Source organism: Orycteropus afer, unplaced genomic scaffold, assembly GCF_000298275.1.
Source record: "Orycteropus afer afer isolate SDZICR_OR568_19922 unplaced genomic scaffold, OryAfe1.0 scaffold00006, whole genome shotgun sequence".
Lineage (NCBI taxonomy): Eukaryota > Metazoa > Chordata > Mammalia > Tubulidentata > Orycteropodidae > Orycteropus > Orycteropus afer.
Window position 1 is genome coordinate 18,990,200 of NW_006921593.1, and position 23,842 is coordinate 19,014,041.

At 47.3% G+C, this 23,842-nt stretch overlaps 2 protein-coding genes across 2 annotated transcripts in view; both read right to left on the reverse strand.

Annotated features, from left to right (window-relative positions):
* ANO7 (anoctamin 7) overlaps window positions 1–4,877 on the reverse strand; it is a 33,340-nt gene extending 28,463 nt beyond the window's left edge. Inside the window, exons 1-3 of the mRNA XM_007943299.2 lie at window positions 4,772–4,877; window positions 4,527–4,580; window positions 2,385–2,387 (exon numbers count right to left, since the gene is read on the reverse strand). Of these exons, the coding sequence (XP_007941490.2) occupies window positions 2,385–2,387; window positions 4,527–4,580; window positions 4,772–4,877 (163 nt within the window). The remainder of the gene's footprint in view (window positions 1–2,384; window positions 2,388–4,526; window positions 4,581–4,771) is intronic.
* A 6,857-nt stretch (window positions 4,878–11,734) lies between these two features.
* The window catches only part of PPP1R7 (protein phosphatase 1 regulatory subunit 7), a 53,443-nt gene continuing 41,335 nt past the window's right edge, over window positions 11,735–23,842 (reverse strand). Inside the window, exon 10 of the mRNA XM_007941445.2 lies at window positions 11,735–11,911. Within this exon, the coding sequence (XP_007939636.1) occupies window positions 11,735–11,911 (177 nt within the window). The remainder of the gene's footprint in view (window positions 11,912–23,842) is intronic.

Genomic DNA, 23,842 nt, shown 5'->3' on the forward strand with positions numbered 1-23,842 from the left:
AGAAAAGAAAAATCCTCACAACTGGACCAGTAAGCAGTATCATGATAAATGGAGAAAAGATTGAAGTTGTTAAAGATTTTGTATTACTTGGTTCCATAATCAATACCAATGGAAGCAGCAGTCAAGACATCAGATGACATATTGCTCTGGGCAAATCTGCTGCAAAAGACCTGTTTAAAGAACAAAGATATCTCTTTGCAGACTAAGGTGCACCTAACCCAAGCCATGATATTTTCAATCGCCTCATACGCATGTGAGAGCTGGACAATAAATATAGAAGACCAAAGAAGAGTTGACGCTTTTGAGTTCTGGTGTTGGCAAAAAATACCGAGAATACCATGGACTGCCAGAACAGACAGATCTGTCCTGGAGGAAGTGCAGCCGGAATGCTTCTTGTGAGTGAGAAGGGCCAGACTTCATCTCACCTAATTTGGTCATGTTGTCAGAAGGGACCATTCCCTAGAGAAGGATGTCATGCTTGGTAAAGTGGAGGGTTGACAAAAAAAGGGGAAGGCCCTCAATGAGATGGATTGACACGGTGGCTGCAATGATGGGGTCAGGTACAGACAGCAAAGAGGGCGGCGCCGGCGCAGGACTGAGCAGGCAGCCTTTTGTTCTGTTGTGCTCGGGGTCGCTATGGGCTAGAGCTGACTCAAGAGCACCTAACAACAAGACAAGAAGTGTTGCTACAGGTAGAGGCACGATTTTCTAGGAAGATATATGATTTTAAATATTACGTGAAACTACTGAGCAGTATGCTGCTGTTTCTAATGTAACTGTTAAAATTTGTGGGGTTGATAAACTAAGGAACCACAAGGAGAAATTGACCAATACACTGTTATGGAGGAAGATTGGGAGATACTGCTACTGGAAGACTGAATTAATTGAAGTAATTGAAAAAAAGTGAAGGAATTGAAGGAGATGAAAATCAGTAAGGACACATGGCAAGGATTTGAACAGAACAGTGCTAGGCGCACAGGGAGTCTTCAGTCCAGCTCTTCCGATAAAGCCCTTGTGGAGCATCAGCTAAATGGACCACAAAGAGATAATTGCTTCAAAAAAGCTGGGATCATGTGGATGGGCGGGTCAGGTCTGTCTGTCCAGGGGGGAGTGTGCCCATCACGTTTAGGGTTGGCAAACGATGTTTCTACAAGCGTATCTGTATGTTCTGTAAGAATTCCCAGGTATATAGTAGAGCTGACAAGGGACAAGTTTGTAGTCACTTCTTGGCCACAGTCAGCTATCCAGAGGGAGCGAGTAGTTGGACCTGTGGGCTCTGGACCATAGTCTCAGGGGACATCAAGCTCAATTGGCATGACATACTACACAAAACATTGTTCCACATCCTACTTTGGTGACTAGTGACTGGGATTTCAAAAGCTTGCAAGCAGCCATGTAGATGCAACGATGGGTCTCTCCTCATCCAGAGCAAAGAAGAATGAAGAAAACCAAAGATGCATGGAAACAATTAGTCCGAGTGACTGGTACACCATGCGATCCTCAGCCTACATGACTATAAGACCAGAAAAACTAGATGGTGCCCAGCTACCACTGTCAACCACTCTGAGGGGCATCTATGTAGGAGATCCTGGATAGAGTGGGAGAGCAATGTGGAACAAAACTCAAAATCACAAAAAAAGGAACAGGTTTGCTGGTCTGATAGAGCCTGGTGAAACAGACTATGGCCCCTAGCTACCTTTCAGATCTGGAATTGAACCCATTCTTGTGGCTTCCAGCCAAACAAAAGAGAGGCATATGGGGTTAACATTAACATTAGGAAGATACACTCCTTGGAAAGATCAATCACGGGAGAATAGAAGAGCTGTGTATGCACAGGGAGACAGCTCAAGGGGCAGGAGTGCATGGAGGGAAGGACACAGGGAAGAGGTAACTATGGGGAGAAAGTGGGGAAAGAGCAGTTGCATTGTGGGAGATTTCAATCAATATCATGAGACAAAGTGTATGTGAGCTACTGTATGGAAAGTGAATTTGCTCTGTAAAGTTTCACCCTAATCACAATAAAAATTAAAAAAAAAAAAAAAAGTTGGTATCATGGAAACCACCCTCTTTCAACAAATGCAGTTAAGGTAGAAATAAGTTTAAAAAAGAACTTAAGAAAAAAGCTTATGTATTTGTAACTGAAAAATACTCTTTTAAGCGTTTTATGACCCATGAGAGAAATGATAAAGAATTATAAAAAAATTAGAAAATATTTAGAATTAAATAATGAAAATGTCAAAATTAGAGGGAAATTTATTGCCTTCTATCCTAAGATCAGAAAGGAAGATTGAAAATTAATAAGCTAAACATCAAATTGGGGAGTGCTGGTGGCACAGTGGTTAGACACTCAGCTATTAACTGAAATGTCTGTGGTTTGAATCTACCAGCTGCTCTAGAAGAGAAAGATGAGGCAGTCTGCTTCCATGAAGACTGACAGCCTTGGAGACCCTGTGGGGCAGTTCCACTCTGTCCTCTAGGGGCGCTGTGGGTCAGCATCCACTCGAGAGCAACGGGTTTCCTTAAGTATCGTATTAACAAATTACAACCTCAGCCACAAATTAAAACAAGCCCAAATAGGGGAGCAGGGAGGGACCCCCAAACAGAGCTGAAAGCAGGCAGCGCTCCGAGGGTGCTCACTGTGGGTCCAGATCCCAACCTCAGCCCCAGGTTATCAGAATGAATGACATCAGCCCAGAACTGAGGGGCCACAACTCTCGACCGAAGAGCATTTGGCACTGTTCCAAACTGCCCATTTTCTGGGAGTTGAGGAAACTGTCACTAGGCAGAGAACAGGGAGGAGCCCCCAAGAATCTTCCAGAAGCTCTGCAGCTTGCACCGATGTGCCCAAACGTGTGTGGGCCACCAGGGGTGGCAGAGGTGAGGCAGAGGGGACCCAGAGGGAGATCCAGGCATGGAGACTGAAGATAGAGGGGCCTGGCCTTCAGCCCCGCCCCTCAGACAGGCACCCACCTTCCGGGTTTTCCATCTCATTCATTCTTCATCATTCACTTGCTGACACCCCTATCCTGGGGGTACATACTCCTGGCTCATTCATTCATTCATTCATCCATCACTGTGCTAGTTGTGTGTCAACTTGGCTAGGCTTGACTTTAGTGGCTGGGCAGCTGGAGGTAGTATTCTCCATGATGAGACTGGTCATTAACTCCATGGTAGAATCTACTGTGAGCAGCTGACTTAGGGATGTGGTCTGCTTCCTGGATATAAGCAGAAGCTTTGAGGAAGGTCTGAGTTTTTTTTTGGCACATCTGGATCCTGCCTTTGGCCAGGTCTTCATCTCAGTGGCCTGACATGTTGTCTGCTGATCTTAAAATTGTTCCTGGACTTGAACCTGCCGTGTTGTGTGATAATTTGGGGACTGTGCCATTTTTGCCATTTTACTTGTTGACTTTGGGTTTGTCAGCTTTAGCAGCCATCAGCTGCCTGAGTTAGGAGATGCCTCCAGCTCTGGTGGGCCAGGAGCAAGAGGCAGAGCTGAAGCCCAAGGTTGGGGGCTTTCACCCAGCCCCTAGAGCTGACACTTTGAACTCAGACTTCTAGCCTCCTAAACTGTATGAGAATACATCCCTGTTTGTTAAAACCATCCATTTGTGCTATTTTATGCTAGAATGGCACTGGAGAACCCAAACAGTTACTCATTCCACAACAGCTCCATCCCCAGGGAGCTCACGTTTTGGTGGGAAATAGAAATCAAATCAATAAGTGCAGGTGGAGGGTGTCAGAGGGGGAGGGGGTGGCACTGGAGGGTGACCTCTGAGCAACCTCTGAGTGAGAAGGGCTGAGTGGAAGCCCATGAAGTGAGAGCACCGGGCACAGGGGAGGCTGTCTGTGCAAAGGGCCTGTGGCAGGAGGTGCCTGGAGGTCTGGGGCCAGTGAGGAGGTCAGCAGGGCTGGCTTGCAGGGACGGATTCCCATGACGGAAAGTCTGAGGAGCTGGGGACAGAGGACAGGACCGTGGCCAGCCTTGTAGGCCACCGCCAGGGGAAGGCACTGGAGGGCTCTGAGTGGAGGAAGGGCCTGATCCTGCTGCCCTTAGTGAGGTGGGGGAGGGTGGGTGTGGAGCCTGGACAGGTGTTGGGGCCAGCAGCAGGGGTGGGACAGAGGCGGGAAGTGGACCCTGGCACTGGGGAGGCGTGGAGAGGTGTGGGTCGTAAGACGTGAGCTCTGGGTAAGCCCCCGCCTGGTAGCTGAATGAGGGGGATGGAGGAGGGGCTTTCAGGTCGGCCCAGAGGCCAGAGCCAGGGGAAGGGCTGGTGACCCTCCGCCCCTAGAGCCCCTCCAGCTCTACCACAGCAGGGCAGCCCGTTACTGCTGTGCCCAGCTGCATCTGCTGCTTATGAGGCCACAGGCCCACCTGTGCATAGCCCTTGGCACGAGGCTATCTCTGGAGGCGTTGTGGGGGAGGGAGGGGCAGCGTGGCTCCTGAGGGGGTGGCTGCACCCACTGTCCTGCATCCCTCCCCACTCAGGACCAACGTGGGCGGTGCTGACAGGTCTGGAGGGGCTCACCGATCCTGGGCGTGGCTGGGCTCCCCATCCCGCAGCTGGCTGCCTGGGGTCCACCTAGCTGAAAGGGCAGGGGATGCTCACCTCTGACTGTGGGGACCGCCCCACCCCACCCCCACGGCCTCCCAGTGGGCCTCCAGGGCCTCTGAGGGCCTGGCCTGGCCATGACCCAGGGGTGCGCCTGCCCTGTCTGACTGCCCTGTCTCCAGGGCCTGGGACTGTCCCGTTATGTCTTACCTTGGACCCACCGGCTGCTTGTGAGGCTGTGCTCCCACAGGACTCCGTTCTCTCCGTCCCGGGAACCACGGTGATCAGCACGGTGCTGTCTTCCTCCTGGGCCCGGTGCTGCGGCATCCTGCTCCTGCCACCAGCAGACGCAGGGCAGCTGGAGGGCAGAGGGACGGGCGAGCCCTGGCCTCTGGCGCCCCTGGAGCCCCACCAAGCATCTCCAGGGCGAGGCGAGCCCGTTTTACAGATGCGGGGACCCGAGCCACACGGCCTGCAGGGCCAGGCTGGGAGCGGGAGAAGGTGCCCAGATAGGGCAGTGAAAATGGCAGCAATGGCCATGACGGGCACTGGGAGGCCCCACAGCCTGTCCATCCCCGTATCTGTTCCCCAAGGCCACTCACTCCTCAGCCTTTCATTCTGTGTGGGGCCTGGTCGGCCCGGGGGCCAGACTCAGAGCACAGACGCCCTGTTCACCTGCCTGTGGGGCAGAGCCATCCTGGGCCACTTGTCTGTGCCATCCCGCCTGAGGGGCTCATGCTGGGGCCCCTGGGACAGGATGGGGAGGGGTGCGTCTGGGACACCCTGGGCCAGGGGGCTGGGCCTCTCCTTTGTCCGGTCCTGTGCCTCCCTCTTCAGGCTTTCCCGTCTCTCTTCGAGGGTGACAGTGCCCCGTTCCTCATAATGGGCTGGCAAAGTTGGCCAGGGGCAGACAGAGGGCAGGATGCGGAGCCCAGGTGGCCCTCTGGGGCCCCCGTACCAGTGGTGGCATAAGGGGGTGCAGAGGAGCCGGGGGAGATGGAGGTGGATGGTGCATCCGGACCTGCCCTCGATTTGGATGAACTGAGGCTCAGGGAGCAGACTCAAGGCCTGACCTGCTGACTGGAGCCAGGGCGCGACATCCTGACAGGTCTTCAGTGTGGGGCTGGGGACACCCCGGGGGGGGCTCCTCCAGGGCTCTCAGTGGGATGCAGGGCCTGCTCTGCTGAGCATCCCCGGGGTGAGCAGGCCAGGCCTCCAGAGCCCTTCGGAGGCGCTCGGGACAAAGGGACAGAGGAGCCCGCACTGAGGCCTGGGGTCCACTGGGAGGTGGGGAAACCGACGCCACAGCGCACTCTCCCTGCTTGTCATTCAGTTCTCAGAGCCCTTGGCAGTGGGTGGTCCTGGAGCTGTGGGAAGCCCACCACCCCCCACAGCTGAGGGCACTTGGGCCCAGAGCCCGCTCACACCTGTCCTCCATAGCCCAAGAGCCAGAGAGTGGATTCCTACCTGGAGCAGTGACTTCGGGAAGCAGCCCCAGCGTGATCTAGCAGCGATCTCGCCAGCCGAGAGCAGAGAATGGGGTGGAGCATGCGACCAGGTACAAAGTCCTGTCTGGCAGCCCTACCCTGGTGGGGGGAACTGCTGGCATGTTCTCCCTCGACGGGCCACTGGCGACTGGCGGCTGGCTGGTGCGGGCAGGAGGGGGCTGGCCCGGCTGGCTGGCTATGGAGCGAAGTCCCCAGATCCTGGAACAAGATCTGCCTTTGTTTGAGAAGGGGGCGTGGGGCCTGGGCTCCAGCAAACAGGGGCAGCCCACTTCCCTAGGGCCTCCCACAGCACCATGCAAATGCTGCGGGAAGCAGCTGGTGGGTGGACCGCGTGGCTTGTCAGCTGGGGCTGTGTGCACTGTCCTCCTGGCATCACCCCACCAGGCAGGTCTACATGGGGACACTGGGGCACCCTGAGGTTAAGTGGGTGCTGGAGGGGGTGTCAGCTGAGGCCCTGGGATATCAGGAGACAGCCCTGCCCTCTCCTGAGGTGACCTCGGGCAGGTCATGGGGTCTCAGAGCCCCATCCAGGGAAAGGGCTGTGCCCTGATCACCAGAGAGAAGGGGCCCCGGGCTGATCTCTGAGAGCGGGCTCTTCTCAGCCTCCGTCATGATTGTCTCCCCAGGAGCCCACTCATACCCACCAGGGTTCATGTCCCCTAGCTATGTGATTGACTCATGCTCCGCCCACTGCCCTCCCAGTCCACCAGTGCAAATCCCTGGAACCAAATTCCTAATTCTGAAGGGATCCCCTTCCCCCAGGCCCTCCGCAGCCCCAGATCTGCACCTCCTGGGGGCCCTGCTCTTGCCTTGAGCACCGCTGGACAGTGGGTGATGCCTGCTCACACCAGGAGCCTGGCTTGGCCTGAGGGTCTGCACAGCTAGGTGTTGTCTGGGATCCTGTTCTCCTCATGCAGACCTTGAGATGAGAGTCCCAGACCAAGGATGCGCGGAGGAAGTGTCCTCAGAAACCAGGAAGGGTGAGGGGGTTGTGGAAAGAGAAAAGGAGGAAGTCAGGTGGGGTGTGACCTGTGGGACAGGGCAGAGGGAGATCAGGTTTGGTGTGACCTGGGGAACAAGGCAGGTGGACATCAGGTAGGGTGTGACCTGTGGGACAGGGCAGAGGGAGACCAGGTTTGGTGTGACCTGGGGAACAAGGCAGGTGGACATCAGGTGGGGTATGACCTGAGGGACAGGGCAGAGGGAGGCCAGGTTTGGTGTGACCCTGGGGACAGAGCAGAGGGACGTCAGGTGGGGTGTGACCTGGGGGATAGGGCAGGAGGATGTCAGGTGAGGTGGGACCTTGGGCAATGTTCTACCAAGGGAGGCCCGGCTTGATCCTGTAGGGGCTCTGGGGGGTGGGGCCCTCAGGTTCCCACTTGACACTCCTGTTCTGGCCAGTCCCTGGCAAAGGACCCTCTCCGGGCAGCACCGCTTCCCAGGGGGCCAGCTCTGCCCAAGGGCTCTCCGCCAGAGGCACAGCTTTGAAGGCCCTGAGGCAAACTCGCCCCGGCGGGAGCGGGGCGCACGCGAATGCCTGAGAGGACAGTGTCCCCCCTTCACCCTACGATTCTTTTGGTTAGATATTTGTCCAAATTGCGTGACTTACGTAGTTCAAAACGAGAAAGAGAGAGCACACTTCCCCCGGCACTGGCGTCTTCTCCATCCGGGAGCTGGAAGAGTCAGGCTGGGGCCACTGCGCCGGTGTGATTTGGCCCTAACTTTTCTGACCCATTGGCGTGACATCAAGAAATGTATTTGCTGGAAGCAAAAACTAAAAGGAACAAAACCCTGTCCAATGACTGTGGTGCAATGAGGCCCTTTTTCTCATGTCATTGAAACCGAGTAAAGTCAAAACTATTTTCCCCACCCTGGTTAAAACAGATCATTAGAACAGAGAGGACCCCCGAGGGGAATAGATAAGTAAGCTTAATTACCCTCAACTAGTTCCCCACCTGGTGCTTGGAGATAGATGAGTAAACACATAGGACCTCAGTTGGAGACAGATGAGTAAATACAATAAGCTTAGTTCCTTAAGAACTGAATGGAGAAAAAAAAAATCTTTCCTGCTATTTCCTTAGGCACAGGTGATAAACACATTAATGTGTCTTAGAAAACAACTTGAAAATTAACTCTGGCCTGTGGGCATGTGCAGTGGGACAGAGAGGACCAAAGTTACTGGGAACTAACTCTCTCCCCTGTGCCTAAGCCCCAATCAGCTGATGACAGGAAGCAGGTGTGACTCATCCGGCACACAAGCGCACTGGATCCAAATGCTACTGTCCCTTTAAACCAAGGCGAAGGAAATTTCAGCCAAGAAATTTCAGCCAATCGTCAACCATCTCCCGCCCAAATTCCTGAAATTTTTATGAATATGCATAACCCTCTCTTCTGAAACCTACAAAACTGTAATTCGATGGAGTTTTGGGGAGTCAGATCTGGGTATGGGTACCACTGCTCCTTGCATTGCCGCTTTGCAATGAATAATTTTCTCTCTTCTCAATCACTCGGTGCGTAAACTGATTGCGCAGTGGGCAGGGACCCATGTTTGGTCCTATTTCAGTGGGGGGTGAGGACACCTGTTGGTTCAGTGGCTCTGAGGAATCGGGGCCGAGTCTTTGCGACCAGCAGGCTTCTGCTGCACGGTTGCAAGCTGGCCGCTGCAAGCCCAGCCACCAAGTCCACACCCAAGACGGCAGGAAAGGGGAAGGACTGCCTCAGAGAAGCAGCGGCACTGCTGGCCGTGCATCTCCAGGCCATGGTCATAGGGCAGCCTGGAAAGGGGGACGGGTCTGTCCATTCTGATTGGTTTAGACTGGTGGTGGCTGACCCTTGGGGTGGGCACATGGCAAACTGCTGCCCACAGGGCCCTCTCCAAGCCTGTCTGCAGGTGCCAGGGCAATGCCTGATTTGTGCCCCACTCGCTCCCCAGCTGTCTCTGTCCCACCTCCACCTCCACGCTCTTCCTGCCAAGGGCCTTTGCCCCCTCCTGGTGGCCTCACTGAACATGCACCACCACATGCACCCTTGGAGGGGGGTACCCTCCCCAGATGCTGCAGCAGCATTGTGCCCCGTCCTGCCTGTCCTCTTCCCCCACCAGGACTCTCCCTCTCTTCCACTCCTCCCTCCCCTCCCCCAGACCGTGGCATCTCCAAGTTGGCCTGCGCCTTAGCCTGGACCCCATCTCTTCTGGCTCTGGACCCAGTCTCCTCTGGTGCCCTGCCTGTAAGTGTGTGACTGGACAGCCACAATGGATGTCTGTGTCCTCGCCCCTCCTCTGAAGGGTGGGGAGCCCCTGGTGGTGGCCTCTTCATGGTCTGTTGTCCTTCCTGGCCATAGACCCTAGCACAGCCACCCCGGAAAGCCTCGGTATCTTGTCATCTCAGGTGCAGCCCTCCCCTAGGGTCCCTGGCTCCACCTGCCCCCCAAGGTATTGAGACAAGGGAGGGCCATGGGGTGGAGCCCAGGGGCAGGCTAACCACTCAGGTCCCCTTGCCCTTGGTGCCCTTTGGGGGTCTGCTGACCACGTGTGTTCACTCATGTTGTTGTTGTTGTTGTTGTTGTTATGTGCCGTCGAGTCGGCCCCGACTCATAGCGACCCCTCCTTGGGTTTCCGAGGCAGTTATCACTACGGAAGTAGGATTGCCCAACCTTCCTTCCGAGGAGTGGCTGGTGGGTTTGAACCGCCAGCCGTCTGGTTAGCAGGCAAGTGTCTTAGCCACTATGCTACCAGAGCTCCCTGTTCACTCATCGTGTGGTCATTTTCTAGCCTGGGTGGCAGTGACCAGGGCGAGGATCCGAGGGGTCCTGGCTGCTCTGGCTCTGCGGGTCACGGTGGCCCATCCCCCTCCCCCCACACCGCAGGAACTCAGGATGCACAGTGTGGCTGACTGGCCTCGGAGTGCCGCCACACTCCAGGTGTGGGAGGAGCAGGGATCAGGGCCAGACCCCCGTGACAACACAGTGCAGAGGTGGCGGGAGTTCATGAGGGGGGCCAGAGAGACCGAGGGGGCACATAGGGAGTGGAGAGAGTCGCCCTGTGCACCCTGTGCCCCACAGGTGAGCCTGAAGCTTCACAAGAGTGGCAGAACTGGATTGCACCTGGTGCTGCAATCAGTCTGCAGCGAGGAATCCAATCAAGGCATCCATGACGGGCCTGGGCAGGGGCTACGGAAACATTAAGTGGCGTTGTGCTGCACAGACCCACTTCTGTGGCTGCTGTTAACAAATCTCTCCAAGCATAGTGATTTATATTGCACACATTTATTCCCTTGCAGTTTTGTATGAAGTCTGACTCAGGTCTTGCTAGGCTAAGACCACGGTGTTTGCAGGGCTGGGAGTAACTCAACAGAGAATGGACAACAATTCAATTTCTCTTTTCCTGTACATTTCAAGCCATCATCTTTAACACTTTCAGGATATTTAAAAGAAGTCAAGAGCAGCACTAACCAGTAGAACTGTCTGTGAAAATGATGGACACCGTCTGTATCCGTGTGTCCAACAGAACTTTCTGTGGTGGATGATGGACATGGTATACACCTGCCTGCCCAGGAGAACTTCTTGTGAGGGTGGACATGTTCTGTATGTCTGTACAATGGAACTTTCTATAACCATGATGGACATGGTCTATGCCATGTGTGTCATTCAATCAGGCTGCTGCATTTGCAACATGGGCAGTACTCCCATCTTGGACAGTGCAGCTCCAGACCCTGTGACTTAGAAGGGACCCTTTCTGACTGCATCACTCAATCTTCACACTTCAGAGAGAAATCTGAAGCCCTGGGAGATGGCAGCACCCTTGAAGCATGAGATTCAGAGGTCACTGCTAATTTTGTGAGAAAAGTAGCCAAAACAATGCTGGGGTGGGCTGGGAGGAGCTTTGTAACTGGTTAAGGGCATGATCTCTGGAGGAAGGCTCCCTTGGGTTCAAATTCTGCCAGTATAAAGCAGCTGTGTGATGTGGGACATCACCCCTTCCTATCCTTAGTTTTCCTCACACAAGTGGACCAATGGCTATCTCGGAGGACAGGGGTACGTCCACAGGTGCGTGGACGCTGGGCAGGGGCGCATCACAGGCACAGGAACATCGGGCAGGAGTGTGTCCACAGGTGCATGGACATCAGGCAGGGGCACGTCCACAGGTGTGTGGACACTGGGCAGGAGTGCGTCCATGGCACGTGGAGACTGCTCTTTACAAACGTCTCTGAGTGTCACAGCACAAAAGGCTGGATCATCTCATACCCAAGTTCTTATTTATTTATTTTTAAATATTTATAATATTTTCAAACATGATACCAACTGGTCTACAAGATTAAAGGGCTCTTGGCTGACATAGGTCATGCTGCTGGGATGGCCAGAAGGCCCCTGGACAGCACAGGGCATTTCCACATGCTCTCAGACCCACCGTTTCCCATGATGTAGGTGGAGCCGCGCCTCCCGGGTGACTACAAGAACCGTCCAAAACTGAGCAGGAGCACCGCACCATGCGGCCAGATTTAATAGGAACGGAATCTCAGACTGCAGGGCGGACATCATACACGTCAATTACCACTCAGTGCCTTTATTGCCATTGGGCTGTGACTGTTGGTGGAGTGATGATTTCAGGAGCAATAGGTGGATTAAAAAACCGTGGCTGGGAAGGTCCTTTGAGGAGAGGGAGCAGTGACGAGCAGAGACTCAGAACCTGACGAAGGTGGCGTCGATCTGCCGCACAGTAGGGAGGGCCAGCATGATCTTCCTCCGGTACTGGGGGTCCTTCTGCAGGGGATTCCGCTCCAGGTACACTGTTTCCAGGCTCCTGGCACCCTTCAGCTCATCCAGGTCACTCCAGCTCTCAATGAGGTTGTCGTTCATCTGGAAGGACAAACAGACACACACATGCACACACACATTAGAAAAAAACTTCCAGCAGAAAAGACCTGCACGTTAGCCCCATGGATCCCAAGTCTGAGAACGAGGCTCTGGAGCACCACCACAGACCCTGTCCACCACTCAATGCAACATGCCTGCTCATGCCCAGAACCCAAGCCATGTCACCACACCATGAGCAAATCCCAGTTAAGATCAGCAGAGGAAAAAACAACACTGATGACAAGACCTCCTTCATCTTCCTGGCCAAGTGTTATAACAGGTCTGCTGATACCCCTGCAGACCAGTTCTCAGTAAGTGCTCTCAAGGCCAGGATGACCTGCTGTGACTGGACCTAAAGGGAGGAGCAGAGCGTGAGCTTGCTTCACGGAGGTCTCTAGCGGTAGAGGGCCCACAGGTCCCACGGTGCACACTCACCACTGTGTGAGGGCACCAAAAGGGAGGTGCATGACCTGAAGACAGTGGCCAGACCAGGTCTGAGGAGGGGCAGGAAAGGCAGGCTGGAGGAGGAGGCAGAGTTCGAAGAGGTGGCTAGGTGGAGGGCCTATGAATCTCACTGAGGGGCAGGGAAGGCACACAGGGAGGGAAGGAAGGAAGCTGACGATGGGAGGCTGAGAGGTGGCCAGGTGGATGTCCAGGAGGGGGAGCTGGGTGTGGCCAGTGACCACAGTGGATTGGCAGTGGTGGTAGCGGAGCCAGTTTTGCATGCAGCCCCTCAGTGCAGACGCAGCAGCACAGATCTGGGGCCCACCATCCAGTTCTGGGTCCTGCATGCCTCTCTCTTGTATGTAATATGGTTGGCATGGTGTCCAAATCACGTAACATCAGATCTCAAGGCCATCCTGGATGTTAACTGACATGTACCTGTGCTGTCAGTTGCTGACTTTACTGTATAAATCCATCTTCTCGCCTTCGACTCCTTGGAGCGCTTGGTTTTATTTTGCAGACTGAGCGTATACCCAGTTTCAACTGTTTTCAAGCCTTCAATATACCTTGTTCCTTTTAACAGAGTGCAAGTTTTTACTGTTAGGCTTTTTCTGGGATAAGGTATGTGGGGTTCAAACGTGTGTAATCTTCAGTGGCCCCCAGGACATCGTTGAGCTGTCCCAGGTAACAGCCTCTCAAATAGCTCTCAAAGAGCTCTGTCTTCCTGCACTGAGGTCTCTGACATTTACGGGTGGGGTCCGTCTTCCTGCACCAAGGTTTCTGAGGTTTATGGCTGGGCTCCACCGTCCTGCCTTTCATTTTCAGCTCATGCTCTGAACCTTCTGATGAATTTGTTGCCAAATTAAGTTTGGTGTGGCTGTGACCATGATTCTCTCAGATCTAATAAGAGCTGTGGGAGAAATGAGGCTGAGCTGTTAAATGTGGACTTGCTTTTCTTCTTGAGCACATTTGGTTTCAGCATGCTCTCAGGCCTCAGTGCACATGAACATTTCCCGTCATTCATGTTTTCACAGCATGTGTATTCAGTGTTTCGGTAAAATGGGAAGACCTGCTTTAGGACTCAGCAGGGCCATCTTAGCACCTTAGGGCCTTTATGAGCAAATGTTTTGGTCCCCATACTTGGTTGTTTTTAGATCACTAGCATGCTTTTACTAAAGACAGTTTGGAGAACCGGTGGTCACTCTAGGATTCTTTGGAATATTCCTGCACAGTAAATTAGAAAATAGAAGTGCCTGAATTAAGCAACCTCAGTGGGATGCCTATTTTAACTGGTACTTTGAAACTTCTAAAAGATATATGATGAATAAAATTTATTCTCTGCAGGATACTGTATCCAAACTAACAAAACAAAATAAGGAGCTGCGATGTCAAAGCCCTGGTCCTACTCTATCTGCCCCTTTAAAATTCATCCTAGTATGATGTTGAAGGTTCTTTCCAATCAGAGAAACTAGTATGTTTAAAGTAAAAGGCTAGGTCTCTGGTCAGCAGAATAAAGGCGGCTCAGAAGATGTGAAACGAGGTTCTGTATGGCTATTATGCAGGAATTCCAGAGGACCAATGCCCTGCTAGGAATTGTATTTGATTCTGGTCACCAAAGTTCCACCCTAATTTTTAACATCCTTGATAAATGAGCCTGGAACTTTCCCCCTACTGGGATGTTGGTTTGGGGTTCCAGTTCTTAAACTGGATATACTAGAAATAACTTAGAATTTCAGCGATCATTTTGAGAAATGAGTTTCCATCTGTACTTTCTCCTCCTGTTTTAGGAACATGAGTTCCCATTTGTGTTTTTTTCTTTCCTCTGGAAACTTGTTTTTAATGCCCAGGTTTTGTCAGAGGACCTAACTTCTCCCCATCAGAGACTCTGGCAACATTTAACCTGTTTGCTGTTGTTGTTAACTGAGTCCATCTCATCCAAGAATTTTAGGTCCATTTAAAGAAATTGGGTTTCTTTTTGTTTGTCTTGTATAATGTTGAACATAAGCCTGGACTTTTGAGCTGGCTTTGCAGACTGGTAAGTTTATGTAGTCTTTCTGCCTTGTTTTGTGTCTGAGATTCTGTCTTGTTGTAGGAAGTTACAATTAGTAGTTGCCAGATTTCTTTTTTCTCTCTCATAAGGTTGTCTAAGTCTGAGAAAAACTTCTTGTCCCTGGCGTTTTGGCAACTACTCTGATAAACTTTGACTAATTTGGTCTATTTGAAAGGGGCACTGAAAAAAGGAAAAAAAAATTATTCTTTTATTGGTAGAACAAGGCCTTAAAGACACAAATTATTCTAAATTGCTCCTCTAAAGGATCCTATAAAGCATACAAAAAACAGGATTGTGAAAATATAATAATTTCCTACCTCCAGATGGTATTATTAAATTAGATTATATTTCCTGAAAGAACTTGCTCTAATTATTTTAAGGATAAATAAACACTTATATAAATTAAATACTCCTAATTTTCCCAAAAATTAATGAAAATAACTTGCTCTGACAATAGATTTTATGTTTAGGTCAAACTTGAAAGCAAAATCTTAAAAGCAAAACCTTTCTAAATTTTTTCTTAAATTTTCTATCATATGAAATAGGTTTTATTTAAAGAAAGGAAGTAATTTTTATTAATTCCAGAATGATAAGAAATAGGAGGCTCACAGGATTGAGAGAATTCAGACTTCCATCTAACAGCTTCCTGAGACCCCAGCACTGAGAGCACCCAATGCGAACAAGAGAAACAAAGTGAAAACCCCTTTAAGATGACTAAGGTTAAATGGCCTTGAAGAGACTTTAGAGGGACTCCCTAGAATTCTCTGCAAACTGCCTCCACCAAGGTAATCGAGCAGCTGCACAGTCAACGTAAACATATGTAACTGAATTAAGAATAACATTTCTTTCTCACTAAGGAGACCCTGAGATTCACACTACTCCAGGGAAACTTGAGAAAGACCTCTCTCAACTAAGTGGAAACTTTTTAAGGCAAAACAAAATAAGATGCTACATTACTGTAGTTATTAAAAAAAAAAAAAAAAGGTAGATCCCTATCATAAAAAGAACTGTAAACAAGTTCTCTCTGTTTTAGAAGAGTTCTAAGAAGCCAAAGTGTAGAAACCACCACAACCTACACTGAAAACAAAATGGTAAAGGCTGAGTAATATACAGACTGAGGAATATACAGACTGAGCAATATAATATACAGTAATATACAGGCTGAGTAATATACAGACTGTTTAAAAAAACTTTATTACAAAGGTGATTATGTTTTATAGCATATAGGCTTAAAATAACTTCCAATATTTTTAGGTAACAAAGATATTGAGTCAATATTCACTATAATGTAAGTTTATATACTTAAGCTTTTTATGCCACAAAGAAAGAATATATATTTTTGGGTTTACTAATGAGTATGTTAATTTTTACCACATAAAGGCTTGCAGTATAGGAGGTATGCAACAAAGACAATGTTTAAAAGGCTTATTAAAAGGGAACTTATTTGATATATTCAAGGTTTTTTATCTGCTGCTGTTAAAGTTTGATGATATTTTTAGAAAGCTTGAATGTCAAATAGCATATAGAGCAAAGAATTGGGCTTCTCACAGTTAAAATAACAATATTTTCTTTAATTACTGGGTTGAAAAGTTAATTTATTCTTTATGTCATCTGCCTCAAAGGCAAGGGTTCAGTGTCTTATTAGAATGAAATTCTGAGTTGAAAATTAAGTCATATGTCTTTTTAAAACAGCTGAAGTTTTTTTTAAATAAATCTTTAAGATTTTTTTTGTTAAACAATTCAATTATTGTTTCTCAATGACCTATGATAAACTCCTGACAACTCTGAAACTTTCTAGAAACCACAAAAAATGTGTTTTATGTTTTATAAAGAGAGAAATGTGAGAAAAGTTTGTTTAATATGTTATGAGTTCCATGAAATGTCTTATCAAATCAAGAGAAGTGCCTGATTCTCTTTGGCTGAAAAGTTATGTGTTAATATTTCCTCTTATGTTTTTGCTTAATATTAGATATCAAGCACACATTATTATGTCATTTTAAAATTTTATCTTTAACTGCTAACTTGGTTGCAACTTTATTTCTTTTGAATCTAGTATCATCACATCAATGGTTTTAACTGGGGAATTCACATCTTTTACCCATGAAATTTTTAATATATAATATACATATGTTTAGAGACCTGATGATATCGGTAGATTCTTGACATATCCTGACTACACGGTCTCCAGATGATTATATATCTAAAATTCTTTTAAAATAAGGTTATTCCTTATGTTTAGAGGTATTTTTTCTCAAGTCTTCTTTGAATTTACTTTAGTTGGCCTTGCATTACTTTTGTAATTAACTCCTATCAGCTCTTCCACCTTTAAGAAGCCTTATTATTGTTATTATAAGGTAATCATGGCCATATGAAGTTTGTCATCTGCAGATAAGTTTTACTTTGCTGATTCACTAGTAACATTTGGACAAGATATTCCAACACAAAGAACTATACTGGACTTATGAAGAGAAGTATAATATTTCAAATATGGGTACCAATGGATTAAATACAAATTTCAAGAACTTTATGTAGAAGCTAATGGAGTTTTCAGACTACTATTAATCCACAATTACAAGGGACCAAAATTAATGACACAGGACTGAGTAAATAAACAAAATTATTATATAGATTATATGAGAATATTGCTGATGTTCAATGTTCCACTGTTTAGATATATGAAACACCTTTTGTCTTTCCCTCTTTAGTCTATTTCAATGGTGTAATAATTTAATTTCTATTTGTTTTGTCCCTCAAATAGGATTAGACAATGTTATAGCACATGTCAGAATTCTAACTAAATACATTCAAAGTGTCTTAAGTGATTCTGCCCATGGACTCCAAGAAATGAATACTGCAATGACTATGATAAGTAGCTCTTTTTTATTTTTTAAATTGTAATTTGGGTTAAAGTTTACAGAGAAAATTCACTTTCTATATAGCAGCATTTGTCTCATGACATTGACCACAATTTCCCACAATGCAAAAGCTCCCCTCCTCCCACTTCCTCCTGATAGTAAGTTACCTCTTCCTCCATGCACTCCTGCCCTATCTCCCTGTGCATACACAGCCCTTCTATTCTCCCATGATTGTTCTCTCCAAGGAGTATATCTACCTAATGTAAATGTTCAGCTCATATGCCTGTCTTTCATTTGGCTGGAAGCCACAGGAGTGGGTTCAATTCCAGACCTGAAGGGCATCTACGGGCCATAGTCTCAGTGGTTCCACCAGGCTCTATCAGACCAGCAAACCTGGTCCCCTCCACCTTTTTTTTAAAAATGATTTTGAGTTTTGTTCCACATTGTTCTCCTACTCTATCCAGGATCTCCTGGATAGGATTAGACAATGTTATGGCACTCTGAGTGGTTGACAGTGGTAGCCGGGCACCATCTACTTCTGGTTTCATAGTCATATATGCTGAGGATTGCATGGTGTACCAGTCACTTGGACTAATTGTTTCCATGAATCTTTGGTTTTCTTCATTCTTCTTTGCTCATATGTCTGAATGAGGAGAGACCAATCGCTGCATCTACATGGCCGCTTGCAAGCTTTTAAGATCCCAGTCGCTACTTGCCAAAATAGGATGTGGAACAATGTTTTGTGTAGTATGTTATGCCAATTGAGCTTGATGTCCCCTGCAACTATGGTCCTGAGCCCACAGGTCCAACTACTTGTTTCTCTGGGTAGCTGTCTGTGGCCAAGAAGTGACTACAACCTTGTTCCTTGTCAGCTCTACTATATACCTGGGAATTCTTACAGAACATACCAATACACTTGTAGAAACACTATCTGCCAACCCTATACACGGTCTTGGCACACTCTCCCCTGCATAGACATACCTAATCGTTCAGCCTGTCCACCCATTTATTCACCCGTATATCCATGTTTGCCTTCACTGACAATGCAGTACTGTATGTGCAAAAGGGTTCATCTTTGTTGTCTGTACTGCCCATACACCTCTCCATGTCTTTCTCTTCCTCAACACCACTGTGTTTATCACTCACATTTGGTACATTGCCCTTCTCTTCACCAAATCAGTACTTGTCTCTACCTATCTAACAGTGTTCCCTCCTCTCCCCTCCCACCCCTGGTAATCAACAAAAAAAATTTCCTTCCATAGATAAACCTTTCCTTGAATTTTTACAATAATGGACTAATACAATATGCATCTTTCTGCGATTGACTTATTTCACTCAACATAACATCCTCTAAGTTCATCCACATTACGCGGTATTTTGCAGATTCTACATTATTCTTTAGGTTTGTATAAAATTCCATTGTATGTATGTACCATAGTTTGGTTATCCATTCCTCAGTTGATGGACACCTAGGTTGTTTCCATCTTTTGGCTACTGTAAATAGTGCTGCGATGAACATGGGTGTGCAAACATCTGTTCTTGTCCTGGGATGAGTAGTTCTTCAAAACTGAATGGTCCTCCCTTATTGTTACTTACACTGACAATCTTTGATGCTCTAAAATATATTTTTCAAGAAAGGCTTTCAAGGAAATTTTTTTTTTTTAATTGTGTCAAGAAACCTTTGACAAACAGAAACAAGAGTCCAAGAATTTACTTAGTATCTCCCCAAGGGAATATATATATTGGAAGAAACATCAGTTAAAAGGCTCATTAGAACCTTGCTGCATGAAAGCTTACTCAGTACTTCTCACTAACATTTGTGCTGCCAAACTGCAGGGAGTTAAGACTTGGACCCACCTATTCCAACTGAAGAGAGCTAAAGCATCTTCCTGGACTGTTTGACCTACAGAAAGACTGAAGCTGAAGTTCAAACACCTTTGTGATGAGAAGCAGACAACATCAGTAGACAGCTGCTCCCAAGACGACAGAATAAGACCTAATGTAAGGTCTTGAAATTACTGGACTTTGTTAAATGCTTACTGCTTTTGAGATTATCTTATTTTACAATCTTGGGTTCACTGGCTGGTAAAAATTTTGATGCATACCATACGTTTTTGCTTCATACTTGCAAGTACTCTCCTATTAACAGATGTGCTGTATTCTGTACATATTATCCCATTTTAATACCCTCTTTTTTTTCCCATGCAAATAACTGAGGGAGGAATTTGTTTTATTATAGTTGTTTTTGACCTTTGCTTTATTAAACTACTTCTGTTTAGTATTTTTGCATAATGAAGCCTTTCTTAGATATTTTCTTATTATATATTGTGTGACCCACTCATGCCTGGCATGAGAATGCCTTTGTTAAAATGTCCCAAGCAGTAGCGAACACTAGTAACCTGACTGACTGTTGGATCTGCCATCTCCATCCCCTGTAGAAAATTCACGTTGGGGACAGACTTTTTAAGAGTCTTGATTCCTACCTATGGAATTGTTGACTTAGAAAAACCAGCCCATAATCACATGATCTAGCTGGTAGTGTTAACAGCTCAAGAAAGATCTTTATAATCTTTAGCTAAAGTAGTCTTAGACAACTGCATTGCCTTAGACTTCCTCAGCCCAGCAGGGAGGAGGTTATGTGATTACCAACACTTCATGATATGCTTGCGTCGATCCTTAATGATTTTAGAAAACTCACCTAATCTTCTATGCATTCCTCTCATTTATCAAGGAAATGATATTAATCCTGAGAAATAGAACAAGATACCAATGGCCTATCTGGTTATATCCATACATATAATGTCAGATACAAACCCTTCTTTTTTGAGACATATTCAGCTTGCTACCTAAACACACTGGCTCATGGATTTGATCTATACTATTTACTGGTTTATTAATACTCATTGTTATAATTGTTATCAGGTTAATCAAATGCTGTATGAAATGCATGACTAATGCAATTATCCAGGTTACCAGTTTAATGTCTATGAGAAAGGTTATTTACATCAAAAAGATGCATTTCTTTGATGGTACTGGACTTACACCTTGAGATATCCCTTTGAAATGGTCAAGCTGTTCCTCTAATGTGACCTTGCTCTATGCCAGCTCCCACTTTAGGGTCACAGAAGCAGAACACTGAGGAATAGTGTGGTAAAGACATTAGGTGCTGCTTGACTATCTCTGTAGTAGTGTTCAGGATTCAAATGCTTATCAAAATAAGCAGGCACCTGAAGAGATAATTAACTGTAAGTCCATGAGGAAGAAAACATTGCTACAATGGTGATCAGAGGTGTTCACAGAAATCTTTGATCAAAAGGAGGAGATGTGTGACTGCAACAAAATTGAGACATTTGACCTGAATAAAATGGCTGGCCCAGGTCTGAGTCTAGGCTCCATCTTAACTTCCACTTAATTATCTAGCAACCATTCACCTCTGACATAGATTTTAGCCTATAGTTAAGGATGTTTTTCTCTGTGGTTAAGCTAAATAAAGGAGCTCTGATGGTGCAGAGGTTAAGGCATTCAGTTGCTAACCAAAAGGCCAACAGTTTGAGCCCACCAGCCACTCCATGGAAGAAAGATGAGTCAGTTTGCTTCCATAAAATTTATAGCCTTGGAAACCCTATGGGGCAGTTCCACTTTGTCCTATAGGATGTTTATGAATTGCAATAAACTTGATGGCAGTGGGTTTTTGGTTAAGTTAAGAAAGGATGCTGATGGAGCATCCCTGAGGGGGTCTTGACACAAAAGACTTAATTGAAATCTCCTGTACAAGCAGCCCTCAGGAAGTGTTGTACCTAAAAAGCTATTTTAAAAGAATGTTCTCAGAAAAGGAGTATCTTGCCATTGTCTTGGGACCACCCTGTAAATCCCTTTAGTCACATACTTCTGTAATTATCTCCTGTAGTCAATCTAAGAAGCTCACATATAACCTGCACACCGATCAACACAAAATCCTCACTTTGAGCCAGCCTGCCCGTAACTTCCTTACTTTGCAGACTGCTGACCAGAAAACTATACAGTTAGTTTCTGATGTTACTGTTTAAAAATGCCTGTTCACTTCCAGCTCCTTGGAGCATTTGGTTTCATTTTGCAGACTGCACATATCACTGGTTTGAACTGTTTTCAAGCCTTCAATAAATTTCTCTGCTTTTATTTTAACAGAGTACATACTCTTACACTTGGACACCATAAGTCACTTCTGTGGCTTGCTCTGCTGTGATATACCTGGTGGTGGTGGAGTTCACAGGTACCATCCTCAGTGTGGCATGCTTGCTACATCCACCTGGAGGGCATCTGCCCTCGGCAGTAAGAGTCCTCTCACTTCCAAACTCAACATCAGGAGCTTAGAGCAACTCAGCACACATATGTCTAAGCACAGTGCATGGAGGTGGCTCCTATTCACATTGTCCAGAAGATAGGCTCAGGGCAGGATGTCAGGCTATGAAAGACTGGTTACCCTGGTTTTTATTAAGTTTCTAAAGACTGACAGTGGTAATGAAGAACAAGAAGGATGATAACTCACCTGCAGGTCCAGAGAGACATTAAATAATTAAGTAAACTCTGTAAAGTGGATGAACTGTGTTCAGTTTCTATTGACTTTTATGGGTCACATTTTCCTATTTCTTTGTGTGTCTAGTGATTTTGGATTGAACACTGTATGCTGTGTACAATGTGCTGTACAGATTCTGGATTCTCCGAGGAGGGCTGATATTTTGTTCTAAGAGACAATTAAATTATTGGCTGATCACCTTCAATCTATGTAGGCTCTGGCTTGGTTTTTTTTAAATTAGGATTTGGGTGAAGATTTACAGAGTAAATTCACTTTTCATACAGCAGTTCACATATACTTTGTCTCATGTCATTGACCAAAATTTACAATGCAGCAGCTCCCCTCCCACTTCCTCCCCATAGCCACCTCCTCCCAGTGTCCGTCCCTTCATACTCTTCTGCACCCTGAGCTATCTCCCTGTGCATAAGCAGCCCTTCCTTCTCCCATGATTGTTCTCTCCAGGGCGTGTGTCTACTTGAGGTAAATGTTTAACTCACATGCCTGTACTTTGTTTGGCTGGAAACCACAGTTGTGGGTTCAATTCCAGACCTGAAGGGCAGCTAGGGGCCATAGTCTCAGTGGTTACACCAGGCTCCATTGGACCAGCAAACCTGGTCCCCACCTTCTTTTTTTTTTTTCCTGGCTTCGTTTTATACTTTTTGATAGGAAGGGTCTGCAGAAAGTTCAAGAGTTTCCTAAGCCCCTCTATATTGACAGGACTCAACCCCCAACAAACTCTGTTTCCCCTGGGAACCATGCTGGAGCTTGATTTTAGGGTTTATTAGTGTGAGTTTAGAGTAGGTCTTCCTCAGAGATGTGGTCCTTACCTCTAAGGCATGTCCTTTCTTGTGTCCAGCTATAGGTCAGGGGTGCTGATAAGACCTCTCCACTCAGGAAAGGCTGGAGCTCCCTTGTCCTCCAGCTCCCCCAGCACAGCTATCTTGTAACCCTTGGGTGGGCTGGCCTTGTGCCAGGACTGCCCATTCCTCAGTCACACCCTGACAGATTTCAGTTCCCCTAAACTTTGATCTCTGCTTTCCCAGCTCAGCAGAATTGTCCCCAGGTAAAGAGCTCATGGGGCTCCCTTTGAAGTTCCCCTTCTTCCAGGACTACAGTCTTGTGCTGCCTGTTGTCCATATTCTGAATAGAGCAGTCACATATTTCTGTATTTGTGGCAGGAGAGCTAGTCTGGTACCAATCCCACTCTCACAGTGAAACTGTGTTTAACTTAATGTGTTAGAATCTCCTTCAGAGGAGTATAACATGCAAACTTTCCCAGACTCACAGAACTTCTTAGGGGGCTTTGGAAAACCTAGATTAACAACACCTTGAGCTTGGCCCTGTGGAGGGACTAACACCTGATCCAAAGCAGCTGTGACACGAGGGAGTGGGGACTGAGAACGGCACTGTCCTGCCAGCTGAGTTAGTGCCTCTAACGAAGAGTGACTGTTTCAGGATCAATTCTGAAATGTCATTCTGTTAGATGTGAATCTACCGCACTACACTCATACAACGTGAGCCTGGTGACATGGCAATGCAGAGCGTGTGAATTAGAGTTACAGTGCGGAAACCAACCTATCTGCTGAGCCCGCGACCGGTAGATGGTCAGTTAATAGAAAATGCCTGTTAAAGCAGAAAATCACAAAAATGCTGCACAAACAAACCAAACTCACTGCCACTGAGTTGATTTGACTCATAGCAACCCCTCCTTGGGTTTCCAAGACAGTATCTCTACGGAAGTAGATTGCCAAATTTTCCTTACACTTTTACCTTAAAACCTAAAGTACATTCCTTAATTAGGAATATTAGGCTCCTGAGGATACACACGACTTTTTGTGGCCCAGCCTATTTAAAAATGTTGTTGTTGTTATGTGCCGTTGAGTTGGACCCAACTCATAGCGACCCCTCACTGGGTTTCTGAGGCAGTAGCACTACTGAAGTAGATTGCCCCATCTTCCTTCCGAGGAGTGGCTGGTGGGTTTGAACTGCCAGTCTTCTGGTTAGCAGTCAAGTGCCTTAGGCACTATGCTACC